Raw genomic sequence first — 21,603 nt, 5'->3', positions numbered from 1 at the left:
CCCCACAGGTCACTGGCCCTACTGCAATCCTGCTGCCGGGGGGGTGGTTAGCACCACGGCCGGGGGGCAGGCACCAGGCCTGGCAGGGTCTGCTGGCGGATCCCTGCTGTGGCAGCGTTGGGCTCTGCTCACAAGCGGGGTCACCATGGGCCTGTAACTGGCCCCCTGGGATTGGTCGTTACGGTGCTTTGGGGCGCTTGGCAGGGCACCCCTGCGTCCCTCCCCGCGGCTTTGGGGACTGACGGGGCTTGCAGCCTCTGGCCGACAGGCATGGAGCCCTGGGGGAGATGTAGAGCAGAGACTGCTCCATCCCCAGGACCCACGGTGCGGGCCTCTGTCCCAGCAAGCCCCCCTCGTGGTGCGGGTCCAGCTGCCTGCCAGTGCCCCCGCGGTGCTGGGCAGAGTCACGCTGGCAGCCAGAGAGCATCACTGAGCCAGGGGCTTCCAGTGATCCCCATGGCCCAAGCCAGCAGCTGGCCAGGAGCCAGACGCGGGGCCATTGGCATGTCTCCCCGGCAGTGCCGCTGGGAGGTTATTGTGCCCTGGGCCTGTTTGGGGTGCAAGGTGCCCCCCTCAGGCCTGGCAGGAGGAGGGCCCATGCCCCAGCGCCTCCGGCTGTGCCACACCCCCAGCACCTGGCTTCTGATCCACAGCCAGCTGCGTGGCACGGCTGCCCCATTTAGCTCCTGGGCTGCAGGTGTTTAGTCAGTGGGAGAATTGATGGTCTGCGGCCACAGCCCAAAGCAACCCACCCCTGATTTGGGCCTGAGCCTGCTGGGACAGTGGGGGAGGCCCCAGGGATCATAGGGGCGAGTCTGTGGCCAGCAGCAGAGCGGCTGAACTTGCCTGCCTGCGGGACCCGGGTCTGACTCTGGACAGGCTCCCTTGGCCCCTGCCTGTCTGGTGAGGGGAGAGCCCCCCACTTGTGGGGCTGGCGGGACAGGAGCCCCAGAGCTCGCTCCTCAGGCAGGAAGACTGACAGCCCCCTCGGGCAGCACCACTGGACCCTGTCTGAGCTGTGGGGGGAAAGGGGTGGCACGGGGGCCAGCTGCCTGTCTTGGCCACTAGCCAAACCTGGGGGCTGGCCGGCCAAGCAGAATGGCTGGTTGTCCGCTGCATCGTGCTGCCCCCTGCTGGCTGTGCACAGACCGCCGAGAACCTGCCCCGGGGCTGCTGGGGTAAAGCCGGGCGGCCCTGCCAATTGAAGTGTCTCAAGCATGGAGGGCGGTGAGGTGGCTGAGTACGTGGGGACAAGGCGCTGGCTGGGGAGAGGCGGTTTTGGGGTGGCATAGGCAGGGGTGCGGGGCACTCCAGGACCCTGACAGATACAGCGGAAGGGGGGTGGAGAATAGCGGGCGCTCCTGGTCCCTCTGCTTTTACACCCAGCCACCCCCGGCCATGTGGGGCTGGTGGCAAGAGCTAAGGTCGGTCCCTGCAGCGTGACCCCGCGGGAAGGAACAGCGCTCTGGGGCAGGGGTGGCAGGTGGGGCTAGCGCCGCCTCGAGGCAAGCCAGGGAGAACTGGTGCCCCTCTAGGTCTCCGGGCGACAGGCAGGAAGGCCGGGAGGTATCCTGTCGGAGGAGGCGATCTGTCACCACGCAGCCTGCTAGCCCGCGAGCACAGCTGGCCGGCTCCCGGGGCCAGCCCCTGCACTTTACCCCAGTGCCTCCAAGGCTACCCTTGTGCTTTTGCCCAGGAGAGATGGAGAAAGCGGGTCTCTGCCCCTCTCCCTGGTACAGCCAGCCCATGGTGCCAGAGTATGGCAGGAGCTATGGGGATCCCGCCCCTCTGCCCCCGCCCTGGAAGCTCATTGCCTGCCAGTCCTCTCCCCTCCCCTCCCCTCCCCTCCCCAGCTCTTTAGTCTCTGATACTGTGTGTGCATCTCTGTAGTGCCCATCACCACAGCCTCCTGGCGCCCTGGCTACAATGGGCTAGGGGAGGGCACCAATGCTATCACAGCGCTTCCTGGGAGCACCCCTTTGCTCCAGGCCCTGGTACCCCGTACCCTGCCCTCTGCATGCTGCCCGGTGCCTTTCAGTGTCCAGGAGAGAGCCTGGTGCCAGGGCAGGGTGGAAGAATCGGGGGCTCAGAGCAGAGTGGGACAGCTGGTGTTTGGTGGGTCCTGGGGAGCTGCCAGCTACCATTGCACCCCATGTCCCTGGGGCCCACTCCAGGCTCTGGCTTCCCCCAACAACTTAGGTGTCCCCCTGCCATGGAGGCTTTCCCCTCCCCTGCACACCACCTCCTGTCCCGCCCTTCTCTCTTTGCCTCCCGGCACCCCCGCCTTCCCCTCCCCGGTGTGGGCCCCTTCCCCCGCAACCCCCCCTTTCCTCCCTCCCTCTCGCTCTCTGGTTTTCGTGACCTTGATGCAGCAGGAAAAGCAGAGACTCCCCAACCTGTTGCCATGGCAACACCTGTTTTGCATCTCCAGCCCCAGACACGGGCTGTGATTGACAGTGCGGCGGGGGGGTCCCCAGTCCTGCTCCCGGGCAGCCCCTCACCCTCCTTTCTCAGCACTGCCTCTGCGGCGGTGCCCGGCTCGTGCCCAGCCAGCTGGTGCGGGCTCAGCCCTGGAGAGCTGGGCTGGGCGAAGACCCCAGGAGCCCACGCTGAGGGGCAGCTGGCGTCTCGCCTTCAGTCCGGACACAAACCCAGCCCCAGCCCAGCTTATCACACCCTGCCCCGTGGGCAAGGGAGGCCTGGGGCTCTTGGAACCGTGGGCCAAGGCCAGGAATTTCCTGGGCCCCGTCTGCCATGGGGGTAGCTTCGCAGGACCCTGCTGTGCGGCTGGCACCTCTCGCTTTAACCCTCTCCCAGCTGCTGGGTCCGGGCTAGCCTGTCTCACGATTCACCTCCCAGGCAAGGTGCTAGCTCCCTCGCCGAGATCCCTGCCCTTGCTCTCTTGCTTGAGTTGCCCCAGTGCTCTCAAGGGCGGCAGCGCGCGGTGCCCTGAGTCCTGGGTCCGGACTTCTGGGTTCCATCCCGAGCTGTGGGCCGGGGGAGCGAGCCTGTGCCTCGGTTTCCCCGTGCACTTTGCCGGGGGGCTATTTCCCTCCTGGGTGGCCGGGAGATACGGTGTCCCACTGGGGTCGGGAGGTACTGAGGGACTGGTTGCCTCACTGGACTAGGCACCTGGGTGCCCATAACCTGCCAGGAGGTTGTACCAATGCCACCTCTCCTTGCTGGCATGGCCTCCCCGGGGGGGCTGCATGCTCACTGCACCTTTGTGGCATTCAGGCTTCTCCTGCAGTCCTGCCATACCATGCCAGGGTGCCCACCCTCCCTGCAGGCAGCATCCCCACCCTACCAGCGCCCCTGGGGTAACGCGCGTGTGCGTGTTCCGAGTTGTGCTGCAGCAACGCAAGGCACCTCGGGGGGCGGCTTTGGGGAGTGGGGTGCAGGGCGAGGGCTATTTGTCGTGCAGCACTGAGCCAGCCTCCCAGGTGCGGAAAAGGGCCAGGAGCCCCGCGGCAGCGTGGCTGGAGGGGGCGCCCGGTGGGGGCGCAGCGGGGCCCAGCTGCGGGGAGCTCCGCACAAAGGGCCGTGCGCGGCAGGCGCAGGTGGCCAGGCGGCGAGGGGGTTAACGAGTGCGGGCGGAATGGGGGGGGGGCGCGCGGGGGATTTGCAGGGCTGGCGTTGGGGAGGCCGGTTTCATGGGGTGCCGCTGGGCTGCCTCGCCTCTGGCGCTGTTGGTTTTGGCTGCCTGCACAGACTCTCCATTGTCTTGCAAATGATTTGTGCATGGCTGTAAAGTGAGTTCAGCTGGGCCCTGCCTGCTCTGATCCTGCAGCTGATAAATGAGGCAGGGGGCCATAAGAGCGTCTGCCCGGCCAGCTGCAGGGCCCTAGCGCTCGCTCCCTCCCTCCCCTCTGGAGCAGAGAGGTTGCCTGGGCCAACCCCCTGGCTGGTGGGGACAGGGCACTAGTAGGGGCAGGGCGGGAGCGTTCCCGCTGCCTAGGGCCTGTGTGGCTTCCCAGGGGAGAGGGTGGATGGGCACCGACTCAGGGAAGTGGCATTGGCCAGCGGCGTGGGACAGACAGGCCCGTCTCCCACTGGGCTGCTGCCTAGACTCTTGCCCCACCCCATAAGCAGAGGGCCCTGGGCTCCGTGTGCAGGACCGCCCTGCCCCATTGTATAGCGCCTCGGGCTCTGAGCGCAGGGGAGTGCCATGGGGCACCGGGAAGGCAGGGCCTCGGCTCCCCAGGCTGCAGGTTGGCAGCGCGCAGTTCCCTGAGTCCCAGGTCCGCACTTCTGGGTTCCATCCCGAGCTGTGGGCGGCGGGAGCGAGCCTGTGCCTTGGTTTCCCCGTGCACTGTGGGGGCTGATATTTCTCTCCTGGGTGGCCGGGAGATAGTGTCACACTGGGGTCGGGAGGTACCGAGGGACTGGTTACCTCACTGGACTAGGGACCTGGGTGCCCATGTCCTGCCAGGAGGTTGCTCCCTGCTGGCATGGCCTCCCCAGGGGGGCTACATGCTCACTGCACCTTTGTGGCATTCAGGCTTTTCCGCAGTCGCCGGCTCAAGAGGTCCCAAGGAGCAAAGCGCAGCGAACCCACCTGCCTCTCGGCTCCCTCTGCCTGGCCGGCCCCTGCAGCATTCCTGCCTGCCAACAGGGGTGAGCTAGCCATGGGGAGGCCAGGAGCCCCCCAGCCCGACCTGCTCCCCAAGAGAAACTCCCTGCATCTGAGGAAGTGCCTGACGCCACGTGGGCATCGCGGCAGCGCCCGGCCGCTTCTTCCTCCCTCACGGCAAACAGCGTGGAAAGAGAACCCCCATGTAGGGTTCTTCTGCCCCCCTCGCCCGCCTGGGATGACAGGCAGAGGGGCGACGGACGTAAAACCCCAATTAACTGATGAACCCGGTTGGAGCAGCCTCCGGCCCACGGTTCTGCCGGCACCCGAAGGAGTCGGGTACTGGCTCTGTGTGTGTGTGGGGGGGTGCAGCTGTCAGTCTGCCGTCCCAGTTGTGATTGTGTTGCGTGGCATTGCTTGGCAGGGACTAGCGAGTGAGAAACCCACCCGCCTACACAGCCTCCTTATCTCTGCTGTCCATGCCCGCGCTCGCCGGCAGGCGCTGCGCAGCCCACATCAAAGCGGACTCCGCAGGGAGGGGGCTGCCTGACAGGACCCCACGGGCACGGTGCTCCCCTCCCTGCCCCCCCCCCCCCTGCTTTGCAGCGCCTGCAGCCGCCTGGCCCCGGGCTGCCGAGCAGTGGGACTGTGCCCAGGCGGGTGGCGGTGCCTCTCCATTTAAGCGTGATGGAGGGAGAGTTTCCAGGAGAGGCCGGCTGCGTGCGGCGCCCGCTTGCTCAATTGGTGACATCTGTCATGGAAGGGATTAGTCATATTGCATGTAAATGAGTCACGGGCTCTTGAGAGGAGCCGCTGGGCTGCGGGGGTAGCAGGGCGCACGCCGTGCGAGGGACTGCAGGGTGCCCGAGCCAGCCAGATCCCTGTGCACCTCGTCGGTGAATATGCCCAGCTGCTCTAGGAGGCTGGGCCATTGTGACATCACCAGGGGGCCTTCTGATGTCATCCCAGCCTATGATGTCACAATGCACGTTCTGGCAGGACCCTGGGGGTTAGTGGATAGGGTAGGTCCAAGAAAGGGAGATCCCTGCTCCCCTGTACAGCATTCGGGGCAGGTCTGTGTGGGGTGCCCAGGATCAAACATGCTGGACATGGAGGGTTGGGTCCCTTGGGCAGGTGTCGGCACGTGGTGCCAATGGAAACAGAGACGATGTCCACGGAGTGGCAGGTGGGCGCAGGGCTTGGATCACTGCGCAGAGCAGGAGGGGGCAGGCTGGCTGCCTGGGGAAACGGGGACACGTCCCTGTGCTCAGCGAGAACTTTCCATGATAAATGCAGCTTGGGTAGAGGGCCGCGTGCCGCGAGGCCTGGGTTGCGTCAAAAGCCCTGGGGGTACCTCTTCTCCATAGCAGGTACCAAGAGCAGCAGCAGGAGCCACCCCCTGGTCTGGAGGGGTCCCACCTCGGGGCCCCCAGGGTACCAGCTCCGGAGAGTCCATCTGCATTCCGAAGGGAATGGTTTTGGGGGGCTATTGATCTGCCCTGGACCCAAACCGGCAGTACCTAGAGGGGAGAAGTCCTGGGTCCCAGACCCCCGCACACCCTGCTAGCCAGCCCCTGCCGTGGGGCTGGCCCAGAGCTGGTGCCCCTAGCAGGGAAAGGCCCTGGGTCCCACTGAATCTCTCCCATGACTCCTAGCCAGTCTTGCTTAGGACCAAATCTTTGCTGGAGGGTGGGGAGGACCCTGACTGTGTTAATTGCCCAGAGGCTGTGGGGGGGAGGGCTAGGATTAACCCTCAGCTTGCCATACTGGGCTGAGCCCAGCTGGACTGAGAGCCTTGGGGTCCCGGGTTCTCGCCCCAGTAGCCTACTGCTCTGTCCGTAGTGGGTGGCAGTGGCACCGGCTGTATTGAACTAGTACGAGCCGGGTCTTTCGGGTGGGGGGCAGAGATCATGCATGTGGGGCTAGGGGCCTGCCAGGCTCAGGAATGAGACAGGCAGGTGCTAACACCCTGCACCCTCACCGCACGGCAGCTGAGGAAGAGACATAGGGAGGGAGGGGACCAGACCTGAAGCAGGGGTGAGGGCCGCATGCTGTGCCCCTGAGTCACAGCTGTGGCCTCCCCTCAGGACATGCCTCCACCTGGCCTTGGGCGGAAGGTGCTCGAAGGGCTGCAGAGGAGAGAGCCGGTGTGCTCTGGGGAAGAGAGAGACTGTCCGTTGGATCTGGGGATGGCTAACCTGGTCCCCCACAATAGGGCCTGCCAGTGTGCCCAGCCTGGCTCTGGCAGGGCCCTGGGAAAGGATGGGGCATCTGGTCTCTGTGGCCTGCCTGTTTCTGGCTTTGGTAACCAATGTTCCCTCACATTTTTCCATTTGTGTGTGGAATAAATTTTGTGCTGTGCACCGATGCAGGTGCAGATGTGCACCACCAACAGAAACACATGCTGCCAGCAGTGGGTGCTCTGTTAATCAGCTGGGCAGTACCCGTTGGGCGGGTGCCCAAGCACACTGCTTACAGGGAGCACTGCTGGTCACAAGTGCACTTGTCCCGCTCCGCTGTGGGGCAGCCCCTCCTCCTTTCCCCCCAGCTCACGCTTCACTCCAGGGCGGGGCAGCTGTTGGACCTGTGACAGAGGGCCCAGGCTGTGGGCAACACCATCTGCCCCAGGACCAAGAGGGCACAGATGCTGCTGTTGGGATTTTTCACACCTGCTGTTCAGGGGGACGCTGGGTCTCGGGGGCCAGGCCGGAGAATCAGGCTGGGCAGCTCCTTCCCACAATCCTCTGCACTCTGTGCCCGGGGGTTACCCCCTCCTCTAGCCCAAACTCCCCTTCTCGCCCATCTCTCCCTGTCTGGCAGGGAGGGAGGGGACCAGACCTGATGCAGGGGTGAGGGGAGGCCCAGGTATGCCAGGTCCTAGTAGAGCCAGCAGGGGGCATGCTTCTAGCCCCCCAGTCCAGGTGCAGGCCCCACCCCTGGGGGCAGAGGCCGGGGCAAGGAAGGGAAGGCCCCCATGTGATAGAGGGAGGCTTGGGGGTCGCAGCAAGGGAGGAGCGGAGCTGAGGGGGCAGGAGGAGACCTTAGGACCCGCAGGAGGAAGGGGGACTGCACGGAGGCCTGGAATTTGCAGAGCCCCCCAGCCCCTTCGCTGGCCCCTTCCCCAGCAGCCCTGCCATGGAGGTGCAGAAAGCAGCCACCTCCCTTTCAAATTGAAACCATTTGTGGCAGAGCTGCGAGGGGCCAAGCCGGAAAGCCAGCGCATTCTTTCCGTTTAATAGCTCCCCTCGGACGGACGCGGGCGGCGGGGCCCAGCGTGCTCCCCCCTGCACTCAGCTCCCCCACGTGGGCTGCCCCACGGCCTGCAGCGCCCCGCCCCACAGGTGGCCTGGCTCTCACTCCCTGGGCGGGGGAGCTCTGCTGAGGGGGGGCTGCACTTGGGGGGAGCCCCGGCTGGATTCTCTTGTGCTGAGATGCGTCCTGGCCGGCAGCCCTGCCCCATGGCCACAGCCGGGAGGCGGAGAGACGCCACCCCAGCCCCACTAGAACCCGCAGGCTGGGCCCGACTCGCTGGGCCCCATAGTATCTGTGGGCTGCGCAAGGGGGCCTGGTGGCCAGGGGGTGGGGGCTCCCTTTGTCTCTAGTGAGGGCATCTCCTGTTGCATGCTGGGGCACGTGGGTGAGGGGGATCTTGGGGCAGAACGCGGTGGCAGGGAGCAACAGTGCCGGCCCCTGAAACGCCCTTCCTGCCCCCCAGCTCCCAGCAGTCTTGGGGAGTTGCAGGTTGGGTTGGGGGGGGAGCTAGGATAGCGGCGGCCCAGGCACATCCCCCTGCTCTGGTCTGTGCCAGGCGGGCGACCCTCGGGGCCAGCGCCACCCCGCCCGCTGCCCGGTTCATTTCCCCATCCTGATGCCTCGCTAATTCGTACCATTAATTTCATCCAATTAGCTGCCCATTGGGGGCGAGTGCAGCCCAGCTGCTGGGGCTGTCAGACCTGGGGGGTCCCCTCCCCCCCCAGCCCGCCTGCCCACCCCAGGTGCTGCCTGTAACGAGGGCAGCGGGGGAGGTGACCTGGTGCAGGGGGCAGGAGTTCTAATTAGCGTGGGGCAAGGTGACCGGCGCCAAGGGGTAATCAGAGGGCCGCGGTAACGAGCAGGCCCTGGCAGCGGCCCTGAGTCTCGCCCAGTGCCCGGGGAAGGGGGCATCAGGCTGGGAGGGAGGGGTCCTTCCTGGCGGCTGCCCTGTGACCACCGCAGGGAGCCTGGGAAGCAAGTGCCAGCTCCTGTCTGCTTGGGGGGGGCCACAAGGCCTGGCCTGACCAATTCCCCCCCCCCCCCCGGATCTCCCCAGGAGGGGACGCTCTGTCATCTGAGACGGACCGTCGGGTGGCCTGGCGGCTCTGCTAGAGAGAGGCATTAGCTGCAGAGACCTGGCCGCTCCCGTCGGCACGCTGGCTGTGCCCGCCTGCCTCCCTGGGTGATGGAGGCACCACCCCCTCAAGGACTGGGCCTGTGGCCGGCCACCACGCTGACTGCCGAGCTCCTGTCTGGCCTGGCAGCCTCTTGCCGGCTGGGAGCCCGGGTGAGGGACGGGCCTGCAGGGAATTCACCTGCCGGCACTGAGGGGCGAGCCCTGGGGGCCTGTCGGGGGTGCCGGGGCTGGGTCGGCACAGGGGGTATCAGCGGCACAGCCCCGTGGAGAGGTGCCCCCCAGGTCCCTATTGCCAGGGTGTGGGGGAGGGGTTCAGCACAGCTGTGAGGTGGGGAACGTCGGGGACGCTGGAAGGGCCCCCCGATTCTCTGCACAGGCGGCCCCGTCCGCTGGGGGCTCCCAGGGCTGGGAGCAGGGCCAGGCAGCCAGAGCCCAACACGGCTCCCGGGGTCCCACTGTCCCAGCTTCGGAGGGCAGGTGACCCCTCGGGATGACCTCTGCCCTTTGCCCTTTCTCTGCAGAGCGCCGCGGCCGCCCCCAGCCCCGTGATGGGGAACATGCCCCCCAACGACGGCATGCCAGGAGGAACCATGCCACCCGGCTTCTTTCAGGTATCCCGCCCCGCGGCGCGGCTGGCTGGGAGCCCCTCCCTGCGGATGGCGTGGGGTGCTGCGGGCAGCAGGCGGGCGTCCGAGGTGCCCACGGTCCCATAGGGCACGGTCCCAGTCCTCTCCCTGGGGTGCATCTTACCTCTGGGAGCCAGCATGCTGCCCCCGCCTTGCCAAGGGGGGCCCCAGGGGTCGGAACGGGCTGCCCCCACGGCTTAGCCCGTACACCTGGCAGTGCCCAGCTGCAGCTCCAAGAGGCCAGCCCAGGCTGTGGGTGCTGGCAGGCCATCTGGGCAGGCTTGCTTGCCCCCTGGGCGGGCCCCCCCAGGGGGGATGCATGCATGGAGGGGTGTATGCCAAGGTGTGTGTGTGCAGGATGTATATATGCACAGGGATGGGCATCGGGAGGTGTATGGGTGTGTGCACAGGGGGAGGATGTGTGCACGGGGGTGGGAGGGTATGTCGGGGGTGTGTGTGCAGGAGGGTGTGTATGCATGGGGGATGCGCGCATGGGCCGGTGCACTGGGTGAGCTGTGGGTGCATGTGGGGGAGATGCATGGGCTTTGAGCATTGGGGGTGCACCGGAGCGGGTGCAGGTGCGGCTGGGTGTCAGTGTGTGGGCATTGCCTTGGGAGTCAGCGCTGGCAGCTGCTGTGCCCTCTGAGCCCAGCCGGCTTCTCTGTGCAGCTCCGGCAGGAGCCAGACTTGCTGGTTGGGGTGGGGGGATGTGTGGGGAGACACTGCCCCCTAGCGTGGAACCAGCCTCATGCCTCCCTGGCCCTCCCCTGCCGGCCTGGCCGGGCGCTGCCGGTGCTGAACGGGCGGCTCCGCTGTGCCAAGTCGTTATCTCCTTAGCGGGATAGAAAATGATTTTATTAATTGCATCACTTAGCCCCGCGCGGCGCCGGCGCCCGGATTGGCTGAGCCTGCCCGGCGGGAGCTGGCTCGGGACTGCAGCCCTGTCAGTGCCATGTGTGGCCCATTACGCCGGGAGCCCGGGGAGGATGCGTGTTAAATACAGGCCAGCGGGGCAGGCTCGGGCTCCACAGCATCCTCCGGCCTGTCCCAGCCCCACCGCCCCCAGGAGGAGACGGGCCGATCCCTGCCCTGTGCCCGGAGCCGGGCGGGCCAGTCGCAGCGCCGGGGAGCGCGTGGGCCCATCTGCGTCTCTGTGGCCACGGTCTCACCGCACCCATGTGCCGGCCGTTGGCGACGTGCTGGGAGCTCGGGGCAGGCTGGCAGGGGCCCGGAGCTCAGCTCCCAAGGGGAGTTGCTGGAGCCTGGAACCTCACACGGAGCCGCCTGTGCCGCGCTTCCCACGCGGGAGCCCCCGGCCTGCTCTGGCTGGGCACTGGCTCCGCTCTCTGCCGGGCAGGATGCTAGAGCAGCCGGCAGCTCCCCCACCTCCCCGGGCAGCAATTTCGGGGCCGTGGGGTCACCGCAGCTTCCCCTGCAGGGACCGTCCCCTGGGAACGCAGGCAGGCACCCCGGCGCTGTCCTGCCCCTCAGGCCTAGCGATAAGGGGCCCCCCACGAGCGCTGCTCTGCCAAGTCCTGGGAGCCCCAGGAAGAGCGGGGGGGGGGGGGGGGGGGGGGCTGACACAGGCTTTGGTGAGACGGGGTTTGGTGCCACCTGCAGGCAGACGTGGGGAGCAGCATGAGACTGTCAAGCGAGGGGGGGTTCCCCTCTCCCCTGCCCTGCAGCCCTGGGCTGCCCCCCACATGCCAGGCACCCCACTTTCCAGACTCCAGCTCCCCTCTATTTGTGTCCTCCCGCCCCCGGGCGATGGCCCAACCAGCCATGGCTGGGCCCAGAAGCGCAGGGGGCCCATGTCCCAGTCCAGGGCAGAGGGTGTTCGGGTACGTTGGGGGGTGTCTGGTTGGCAGCCCCAGGGAGAAGGACTCGGCAGCAGGGCCTAGGAGCAGGCAGGGGTTCAAGGGCCGAGGGTGACGGGGGCCCGGCCTGGCCCAGCCCTCCTGTAACCCTCTGTGGTTTGTTTCTCTTCCAGGGTCCTCCGGGCTCTCAACCATCACCCCACGCACAGCCTCCGCCCCACAACCCCGCCGCCCCCATGCTGGGGCCCCACAGCCAGGTAAGACCCGGCATGCGCATCCCCCCCCTTCCAGCCGCTCTGCCCCCTACTTCCCGCACACTCACCCCCCCGGAGCATCCGTGGGCCCGGGAGGGTGGGAAGACGTTGCCACGGAGACCCCAGCCCACCCCCGTCGGCACCCCACGTCCTGACTTCCCCCCACACGACTGCTGCGCCCGGTGCCCGGCAGACTCTGGTTTTCATGCTGCCCCCCTGGCTCCCATTCCCCGTGTGCCCTGCCCCCCCAGTGTGGGTCACAGCAGGCCCCGGATCGTCCGCTCTGCCCTGGCACGCTCTGCCTCCCAGTGGCCCAGGCTGGGCTGAGCCAGCAGCTGGAAATAGGGGCCTTACATACCCCCCAGCTCCGGCACCTCCCCTAGCCTGGCCTGGGTGAAGGGAGCAAGGCTGGGGCCTGCGAGGGCCAGGGGTGGGGCCCCACTGCGAGGACAAGCAGCAGGCAGCCCCAGGTCTGAGCAGGTGGGGGGGCGGCCGTGCAGAGGGGCTGGGCCCTGCAGCCCTCAGGCCTTGCTGAAGCCACATTGGCCCCTCCCCGGTCCCTGTGACTGTCGCTGTGCGGGAGGGGCTGCCCACGAGTGGGGTGGGGTAAATTGTGGGCGGCAGGGCAGGGGCTTGCCTGGGCAGAGCCTGGCCACTTCTTGGGGTGCTGAGGGTCCCCTCGAGCCAGGCACGGCTGCGGGGGGTCCCTCAGCCCTTCACCTACATCCACTGGGACCCACTAGCCCCCAGGGCTCAGTTCAGCTCCACGGGGACCTGGAGAGGTGAAGGACCACTCCCTGCAGGGCAGCTGGGGGCTGGCGGGCGGGTGCCTGGGACTCCACAAGGGGTGCAGTGGCACCCAGGCCCCATCCCGGCTCCTGTGCCAGGCCGAGGGCGCAGCTGGAGCGGCAAACCCCAGCCGGCAGAAGCAGAGGGACCCGGGTCTAGCCCAGACTGCTCGGGACAGGGGTGCAGGCCGGGCACTTGGGAATCCTGCCGCTGGCCTATGGCTCGTTGCTGCCTCAGTTTCCCCATTGCCAAATTGGACAATACTAGTGTTGGGGCCCTGCTGGCAAAGCACCGAGAGCCCCCCTGCCCATCCCCTGTGGGCACCAGGTCCTCTCTCTTACCCAGGGCTGTGGGGCAGGGATTCCTGGGTGTGTGCCGCCGGGACGGGGCCGCACACGGCTGCTTGCAAGTGAGACCCCCTCAGCCGCGGGCGAGCCCCCCGCTCAGGCCTCGGTGCCCCGCCAAGCCCTGTGCTGGCCACGAAGTCTTGTTGGCTCTGGGGACGTACCCTCACCCCCCATCCCCCACCCCCGCTCTGTCTCTTGCAGCCTTTCATGTCCCCTCGCTACCCCGGCGGCCCCCGGCCCTCGCTCCGCATGCCAAACCAGGTGAGACGCCCCGAGCTCGCGACCTCCCCCTGCCCCATGTCCAGGCCAGTCTACTCTGGCAGGGGGGCAGCGAGTGGAGCCCTAGGCATGGGATCCTGCTCAGTGCTCCTTCCCTAGGGGGCAGGGTGGGCGGGGAGCCACACAATGCCCTTTCCGGGCGGGGGGGGCAGTGCCCTTTTCGGGGGGGGGAGCCCCAGTCCGTGCCCTCCCCTCGTGCTGGCTGCAGCCCCCGGCTCATGGCCCTTGTGTTCCTGCAGCCGCCCGTGGGGGTCCCGGGTTCCCAGCCGCTGCTGCCCAACACCATGGATCCCAGCACGAGATCGCAAGGTGAGTCCCGCCCCCCACATGGCCCCTCCCCGCCCCCGGGTCTCCGGTCCGCTCCCCCAGCCGTGTCGGGGCACCAGGGGGCGAGCGGCGCCGCCGGCCCCAGGGAAGAGACAAGGGCCCGTCTGGGGGCAGCCCCTCTCCCCAGGGGGTCGGGAGCCAGCAGGAGGGGAGGGGGCCTCTCACCCCTCGGCTCAGGAGCAGCCCCCACCTCAGGCTCTGTGAGGACAGGCGAGGCCCTGCATGGGGAGGACACCTGGGGCTTATGGCCTCCCAGTGCTGGGGGCTCCAGGGACGGGGAGCAGAGCCCTGGGGGGTGGGGGGTTGATACCCAGACCCAGGGAAGGGGCAGGGAGGGGCGCTCCGGGAGTTGAGGGGGTAGGGGGCAGCGACCCTGGAGTGGGGGGCTGAGGGAGGTCTGAGGAGCAGCGCGCTGGGAGGAGGTGGGTGGGGGGATCAAGGAGCAGAGCCCTGTTTGTGGGGGCTGTAGGAGTTGGGGTTCAGGGGATTGCAGCTGGTGCTCTACTGCCCGGTTCGCTTCCCCCCTCCCTTTGTACAGGGCATCCGAACATGGGGGGCCCGATGCAGCGGATGAACCCCCCGCGAGGCATGGCGGGGATGGCTCCCCAGGTGAGTGTCAGTCTCCCCCCCCCCCCCCCCCCCCCCCCCCCCCCCGGGCCTGGCCCGGAGCATTATCTCTGGGGACATGGGCTGGGCTGGAGCCAGGACCCCTGGGGTCTCTCCCTGGCTGGGGGAGGGGAGTGGGGTGCAGCTATGGGGGAGGGGCTGGAGCCAGGACCCCTGGGGTCTCTCCCTGGCTGGGGGGGGGGGAGTGGGGCGCAGCTATGGGGGAGGGGCTGGAGCCAGGACCCCTGGGGTCTCTCCCTGGCTGGGGGAGGGGAGTGGGGCGCAGCTATGGGGGAGGGGCTGGAGCCAGGACCCCTGGGGTCTCTCCCTGGCTGGGGGAGGGCAGTGGGGCGCAGCGATGGGGGAGGGGCTGGAGCCAGGACCCCTGGGGTCTTTCCCTGGCTGGGGGAAGGGAGTGGGGCGCAGCGATGGGGGAGGGGCTGGAGCCAGGACCCCTGGGGTCTTTCCCTGGCTGGGGGAGGGGAGTGGGGCGCAGCGATGGGGGAGGGGCTGGAGCCAGGACCCCTGGGGTCTCTCCCTGGCTGGGGGAGGGGAGTGGGGCGCAGCGATGGGGGAGGGGCTGGAGCCAGGACCCCTGGGGTCTCTCCCTGGCTGGGGGCGGGGGAGTGGGGCGCAGCGATGGGGGAGGGGCTGGAGCCAGGACCCCTGGGGTCTCTCCCTGGCTGGGGGAGGGGAGTGGGGCGCAGCGATGGGGGAGGGGCTGCAGCCAGGACCCCTGGGGTCTCTCCCTGGCTGGGGGAGGGGAGTGGGGCGCAGCTATGGGGGAGGGGCTGGAGCCAGGACCCCTGGGGTCTCTCCCTGGCTGGGGGAGGGGAGTGGGGTGCAGCTATGGGGGAGGGGCTGGAGCCAGGACCCCTGGGGTCTCTCCCTGGCTGGGGGGAGGGGAGTGGGGCGCAGCTATGGGGGAGGGGCTGGAGCCAGGACCCCTGGGGTCTCTCCCTGGCTGGGGGAGGGGAGTGGGGCGCAGCTATGGGGGAGGGGCTGGAGCCAGGACCCCTGGGGTCTCTCCCTGGCTGGGGGAGGGGAGTGGGGCGCAGCGATGGGGGAGGGGCTGGAGCCAGGACCCCTGGGGTCTTTCCCTGGCTGGGGGAAGGGAGTGGGGCGCAGCGATGGGGGAGGGGCTGGAGCCAGGACCCCTGGGGTCTTTCCCTGGCTGGGGGAGGGGAGTGGGGCGCAGCGATGGGGGAGGGGCTGGAGCCAGGACCCCTGGGGTCTCTCCCTGGCTGGGGGAGGGGAGTGGGGCGCAGCGATGGGGGAGGGGCTGGAGCCAGGACCCCTGGGGTCTCTCCCTGGCTGGGGGCGGGGGAGTGGGGCGCAGCGATGGGGGAGGGGCTGGAGCCAGGACCCCTGGGGTCTCTCCCTGGCTGGGGGAGGGGAGTGGGGCGCAGCGATGGGGGAGGGGCTGGAGCCAGGACCCCTGGGGTCTCTCCCTGGCTGGGGGAGGGGAGTGGGGCGCAGCGATGGGGGAGGGGCTGGAGCCAGGACCCCTGGGGTCTCTCCCTGGCTGGGGGAGGGGAGTGGGGGCGCAGCTATGGGGGAGGGGCTGGAGCCAGGACCCCTGGGGTCTCTCCCTGGCTGGGGGGGGGGAGTGGGGCGCAGCTATGGGGGAGGGGCTGGAGCCAGGACCCCTGGGGTCTCTCCCTGGCTGGGGGGGGGGAGTGGGGCGCAGCTATGGGGGGAGGGGCTGGAGCCAGGACCCCCTGGGGTCTCTCCCTGGCTGGGGGAGGGGAGTGGGGCGCAGCTATGGGGGAGGGGCTGGAGCCAGGACCCCTGGGGTCTCTCCCTGGCTGGGGGAGGGGAGTGGGGCGCAGCGATGGGGGAGGGGCTGGAGCCAGGACCCCTGGGGTCTCTCCCTGGCTGGGGGCGGGGGGAGTGGGGCGCAGCGATGGGGGAGGGGCTGGAGCCAGGACCCCTGGGGTCTCTCCCTGGCTGGGGGAGGGGAGTGGGGCGCAGCGATGGGGGAGGGGCTGGAGCCAGGACCCCTGGGGTCTCTCCCTGGCTGGGGGAGGGGAGTGGGGCGCAGCTATGGGGGAGGGGCTGGAGCCAGGACCCCTGGGGTCTCTCCCTGGCTGGGGGGGGGGGGGGAGTGGGGCGCAGCGATGGGGGCGGGGCTGGAGCCAGGACCCCTGGGGTCTCTCCCTGGCTGGGGGAGGGGAGTGGGGCGCACACCTGGGTTCTGTGTGTCGGGGCGAATGGGGCCCCCAAAGGCCGGGCCCGTCCCCCTGCCACGCGCTCACCTGGCTCCTCTCTTGCAGAACTACGGCAGCGGGATGCGGCCCCCCCCCCAACTCGCTGGGCGGGCCCGGCATGCCGGCCATGAGCATGTAAGGCACCGCCCCTCCCCCCAGCCCCCGCCACACCGCCCTGAGCCCCACGACCCATTGCCAGGGGCTGTACGGGGGCTCCTGGTGTCCCAGAGGGCCCCCCCCCGCCCGTGGCACCTGGCCCGGCACCCAGCCCAGCCCTCCCCTCACCCATGCAGCCAGAGCAACGGGCAGGAGGCCAGGCTGCCCCAGCACTGCCAGGCGACAGGCACACAGGGCGGGGGGGGGAGCAGGTTTGGGGGGGGGGGGTGCTGACGGGGCAGGCCTGGGGGACTCCATGGCTGGTGGGGAAATGGGACGGGAACCAGCTGCCCCACCCCACCCTGCCCCACAGCAACCTCGGATCCCAGCCCGGGGGCGCCCCCTGCAGGGCAGGGCGCACGCAGCGGCGGGGGGGGGGGGAGCGGGGGGAGGGGAAGAGCCAACCTGACGCCGGTTTATGTTTCAGGGGCCCAGGAGGGCGAGCGCCGTGGCCAAATGCCAACACCAACTCCGTGAGTGCTGTGCACCGGGGGGGGGGGGCTTGCTATGGGGGGGCCAGGAACCTGGGCTCTGTGGCTGCATGCGCTGGGGGGGCCCCCGGAGATGCTCCCTCTGCACTCAGTGCTGACCCCGCCCCCCTTGTGTCCCCACAGATAGCATACTCCTCCTCGTCGCCAGGGAGCTACGTGGTGAGTGCCCCAGCCGCGTCGGAGGGCGGGGGGGTGGGTCTGCCCCACAGCACCCGATGCCCGTGCTGAGCTGGGTTCCCACCCAATTTCCCCACCAGCCATCGACTCCCCCAGGCCTGCCCAGTCATCTGGTCCCTCTCAATTTTTCCATGTGCAGAATAAATTTTGTGTTGTGCACCAATGCACGTGCAGAGGTGCACCACCTGTAAAAAACACATGCTGCGGGTGCTCAGCTAATCAGCGGGGCGGCACCTGACTCTCTCCTGGACGGCTCCTCAAGCGCCTGGCTTACAGGGAACGCAGGTGCTGAGCACCCTCTGCACCCGACACAGCCTGGGTCAGCACCCTGTTCCATGTCATGCCCGGCCTGGACAGGGGCTGAGCTGCGGGAGAGGGGATGGGGGGGCACAGGGCTGGCTCTGTGCTGGGGGGAGGGCCGAGATGCTAATGACTCTGTTGCCTCTTTTTGCCCCATAGGGCCCTCCGGGAAGTGGCGGCCCTCCAGGGACCCCCATCATGCCCAGCCCAGGAGGTGATGTATCAGCAGGGTGCTGGGGGGACAGGGAGCTGACCCAGCCTGGAGGGGACGAGGGGCTGACGTGTCTGTGCCGTTCATTGGGGGGTGGGGCCTGTGAACCCGGGGTGAGCTTGTGTGGGGCTGCGCGGTGCCCTCCCTCTCTCCTGCTCCGTGGGGCGGGCAGCTCGGTGCCCTCTGACCCCGCTCTGCCCCCCCACAGACTCCACGAACTCCAGCGAGAACATGTACACCATGATGAACCCCATCGGGCCCGCGGGGAGCCGGCCGAACGTGAGTGCCCCCTACGGAGAGCCCCGGGCGCCCCCTTCCCTCAGCCCAGCCCCGGGCCCCCCCCTTCCCTCAGCCCCCTTCCAGCCCAGCCCCGGCCCCCCCCCTTCCCTCATCCCCCTGCCAGCCCAGCCCTGCCCCCCCCTTCCCTCAGCTCTGCCGCTGCCCCTCAGCCCCCTGCCAGCCCAGCCCCGGGCCCCCCCTTCCCTCAGCCCCTTGCCAGCCTAGCCCCGGGCCCCCCCCTTCCCTCAGCCCCTTGCCAGCCCAGCCCCGGGCCCCCCCCTTCCCTCAGCCCCCTGCCAGCCCAGCTCTGGGCCCCCTCCTTCCCTCAGCCCAGCCCCAGGCCCCCCCTTCCCTCAACCCACTGCCAGCCCAGCTCTGGGCTCCCCCTTCCCTCAGCCCCCTGCCAGCCCAGCCCCGGGCCCCCCCCTTCCCTCAGCCCCCTGCCAGCCCAGCTCTGGGCCCCCTCCTTCCCTCAGCCCAGCCCCAGACCCCCCCTTCCCTCAACCCACTGCCAGCCCAGCCCCGGGCCCCCCCCTTCCCTCAGCCCCCTGCCAGCCCTGCCCCGGGCCCCCCCCCCTTCCCTCAGCTCCGCCAAGGCCCCTCTGCCCTGCGGCCCCTGGGGCGAGCGATGTGCTCTCTGAGACGGACTAGGGCTGACCCCGGCTCTGCTGGGCGGCCCTGCAGCTGGCTGGGGCCTCTGGGCCGTGCTGTTGGCTCCTGGCAGCCCCCTGGGGTGCTGGGGCCCGTGCGAGGCTGGGAGCGTCCCCCCAGGCCCGGCGCCAGCTCCTGCCCAGAGCCCTGCTGCTGCCAGGCAGCCCGTGCCCAGCTCCGACCCGCTCCCTTTGCCTTGCAGTTCCCGATGGGGCCTGGCTCTGATGGGCCCATGGGAGGCATGAGCGCTATGGAGCCCCACCACATGAACGGATCCTTAGGTGGGTACCTGGCCCCTCGCCGGCGGACGGACCGCTGGGTGCTTGGGGTCCACTCCTGCCTGGGTCCAGGGCGGGCCCCTTCCCTTCCCTTCGCGCCGCCCTCATGGAGGAGCTGGACTGTGCCCGCTTGGGAGCTCAGCAGCTCGGATCCAGGCCCCCAGCCCTGCCCCAGCCTCCCCCCATGGGCTCAGCCCCCCAGCAGCTGGCTGCCTGCTTCCAGGCCAGTGCCCCACCCCACACTTGCATCCCCTTTCCCCGTTGCTGGGGGAAACTGAGGCAGAGAGGCCACACGGCCCTTGCCTAGGGTCACGGCCCGCTCTCCCTGCGGGCTGGCGGGGGCCCGTTGCCGGTGAGGGGGGGGCTGTGCTAACAGAACCTGCTTGTCCTTCCAGGCTCTGGCGATATGGACGGGCTGCCAAAGGTGAGCACATAGTGCCCCCCGTTCTACCCGCTCCCCATGGAGGGGGGCTACCCCTGGGCTGAACCCCTCCCTGTGGCACCCGCTGCCCCCTCCCAGGGCAGTGCCAGCATGCTGGGCACACTGGGCGGGGGATGAATCCAGCAGCAGGTGCCTGGGGAGCCGGGGCAGGCCTGGCCCTGTGGGGGGGCCGACCCCCAGAGAGGCCAGCTCCCTGCCTCAGTTTCCCCCCTAGCTGGGGGCACGGGGCCACGGTCTGACCTGGGCTTTTTCTGCCCCGACAGAGCTCGCCGAGTAACATGGCAGGGCTGAGCAACCCGCCCCGGGACCTCCGCGGGACGACGCCGAGATGGGCGGCACCTTCTTAAACCCCTTCCAAAGCGACAGCGTAAGGGACTGGGCGGGCCCGCCAGGCCGGCGGAGAGGGCGGGGGCGGGCGGGGCTCCCGGGGCGGGCGGGGCAGCAGCAAGGCCCTCTGGAAGAACAAGCCGGCTGTGGCTGGACCCCTGCTGGGGGCTCCGTGCTGGAGGAGCCTCCCCGAGGTGTGAGCTGCCCTGCCGCGGAGGACAGGGGCCCGCTGAGCCCCCGGCTCTGGGGCCAGCAGGCCCCCCCGCCCTGCCCCCCCCAGCACGTCGGGCTGGCCCCGGCGGCCTCCCCCCGCCTGCTAACGCTCTGGTGTCTCCCGTTTCTCTAGTACTCGCCCAGCATGACAATGAGCGTGTGATCGGCTCGGACGTCCCGGCGCAGAGAGCCAGACGCCCCCGCGGTTCTAAACGCTGTCTTTAAAACACACCGGGGGGACTGGCCGCCTGCCCTCCGGCCGGGGCGCGCCACTCCCCCCCACCCCCATTTCCCCCTCCACGTGGGGCACCCCCCCCTCCCCCCAACCGGCCGGGCACTGCCCTCCCACCGCGCCAGGGCAGGGAGTGAGCCGCTAGAACTCAGGCTGTGGTGGGTTGGGGGGGCCGTGCGGGGGGGGGGGGGGGTGGCACCTGCTGGCTGTTCAGGCTGACTGGGGGGGTGGAGAGGAGCGAGCACGGCTAAGGGCAGCTCTGCTGTAGGCTGGGTACAGCCTGGGCATCCCATGGGGCAGGGGAATCCAGGCCCCAGCCGGCAGCAGCAGGGAGGCAGTGTACGGCATGGGCTAGAACCCCCCCAGGTCCCAGGGGCTGCAGCATGGCCCTGCCCCCCCTGCAGCTGTGGGGGGGGGGGGTAAGATGCCACCACTGGCAGCCCTAGTCTGTGCAGCACAGTGGGGGGAGGGGGGTATTTATTTAAGGGTTCATTTTGCTGTACAGGGTTTAATTTATCATGGGCTCCCCCCTCCCTCCAGACCCTGCTCCCCCACTTTGAGGGAGTCTCCCCCCTTCTCTCACGGGGCCCTGGCAGCCCCCTTGGAGCAGCCCCTGCAGCTTTGGGGAGGGGGGGCTTCAGCCCCCACCCTCACAGAGTTATGCCACTTTCAGCATCTGCTGCTTGGCAAAGACCAGGGCCCTGGCCACCCCTCCTCCCTCGGGCCCTGCTGACCCCCGCTGCCACCCCTCAGGACCCGCCTGCAGTCCCCCCACACTCCCCCTAAGCAAAGTTAATGCCCCCTTAATGCTAACCCAACACCCCCCCCCCCCCCAGCTGGGCCATGGTCTTACCAGGCCAGAAATCGCCACAGCCCAAAACAGGGCCCCTGACCCCAGCCGCTCAGCCACTGTGACCCCCCCCCCCGGGGCTCAGCCTCTGCCCCACAGCAAAGGGAGGCAAGTGTACATAGGGCCCCAGCAGCCCCCTTTGCCCCGGCGCCTGCCCCCCGTCGGGATCCCTTCCAACCGTCCCATGAAGGAGTTTTCCCCTCTTTTGTAAACACGAAGGAGCTGGGCCCAGCCTGGCCGCCGGTTCCCTCCCGCTCTCCGCCCACAGCGCTTTGTATAGTCCCTGCCCCCGCCGGGCTGGAGGGGGGGTCCCTGGTGTCGTTGGGGGGCCGTGCCCGCAGCCAGCTGGTGGGGTACTGCCGCCGGGGCGAGGCGCGGGGGGGCGCGGCCTCAGCGCTAGGTTAGTCAGTCTGTAGGGATTTCGTCTCTTCTTTCTACTCTGAAGGCTTTAGACTGAAACGTTGCTTATCAAAAAAGACAAAAAAACAACAAAAAAAAAAAACCAAACACCCAAAAAACCTGCATCAATAAATGTAATTTGATTTTTTTTTCATAGCTCTGCCACCTGTGTCCTCCTTGGCCCCTTCCCCCGAGGGACAGAGGCCTGAGAGCCGGAGCTCCACTGGGGGTTCAGCCTGGTGCCCTGACAAGCCCCCACCCCACCTGCCCAGCCCGTCTCCGGGCCCCCACACAAGGCAGAAACATGGCTCAGTAGAGGAGGAAGCGCAAGGGCCGGCCTGGCCTGTCCCAAGCCCCTGGCAGAGGGCAAGTCCCCCCC

General features: G+C 68.8%; 1 protein-coding gene across 1 annotated transcript in view; it reads left to right on the top strand.

Moving 5' to 3' along the window:
• SSBP4 (single stranded DNA binding protein 4) overlaps window positions 1-21,380 on the top strand; it is a 40,673-nt gene extending 19,293 nt beyond the window's left edge. Inside the window, 16 exon segments of the mRNA XM_075902909.1 lie at window positions 9,485-9,574; window positions 11,580-11,663; window positions 12,998-13,057; window positions 13,315-13,384; window positions 13,941-14,011; window positions 16,285-16,305; window positions 16,307-16,353; window positions 16,802-16,847; window positions 16,989-17,024; window positions 17,502-17,556; window positions 17,762-17,832; window positions 18,686-18,764; window positions 19,157-19,185; window positions 19,467-19,502; window positions 19,505-19,570; window positions 19,877-21,380. Of these exon segments, the coding sequence (XP_075759024.1) occupies window positions 9,485-9,574; window positions 11,580-11,663; window positions 12,998-13,057; window positions 13,315-13,384; window positions 13,941-14,011; window positions 16,285-16,305; window positions 16,307-16,353; window positions 16,802-16,847; window positions 16,989-17,024; window positions 17,502-17,556; window positions 17,762-17,832; window positions 18,686-18,764; window positions 19,157-19,185; window positions 19,467-19,502; window positions 19,505-19,570; window positions 19,877-19,906 (891 nt within the window). The 3' untranslated portion in view covers window positions 19,907-21,380.
• The last annotated feature ends 223 nt before the right edge of the window (window positions 21,381-21,603 follow it).

The sequence above is a fragment of the Pelodiscus sinensis genome, chromosome 19 (genome assembly GCF_049634645.1).
Source record: "Pelodiscus sinensis isolate JC-2024 chromosome 19, ASM4963464v1, whole genome shotgun sequence".
Classification (NCBI taxonomy): domain Eukaryota; kingdom Metazoa; phylum Chordata; order Testudines; family Trionychidae; genus Pelodiscus; species Pelodiscus sinensis.
Note: the sequence above shows the minus strand (reverse complement) of the source record. Positions and strands in the feature narration are given on the sequence as shown.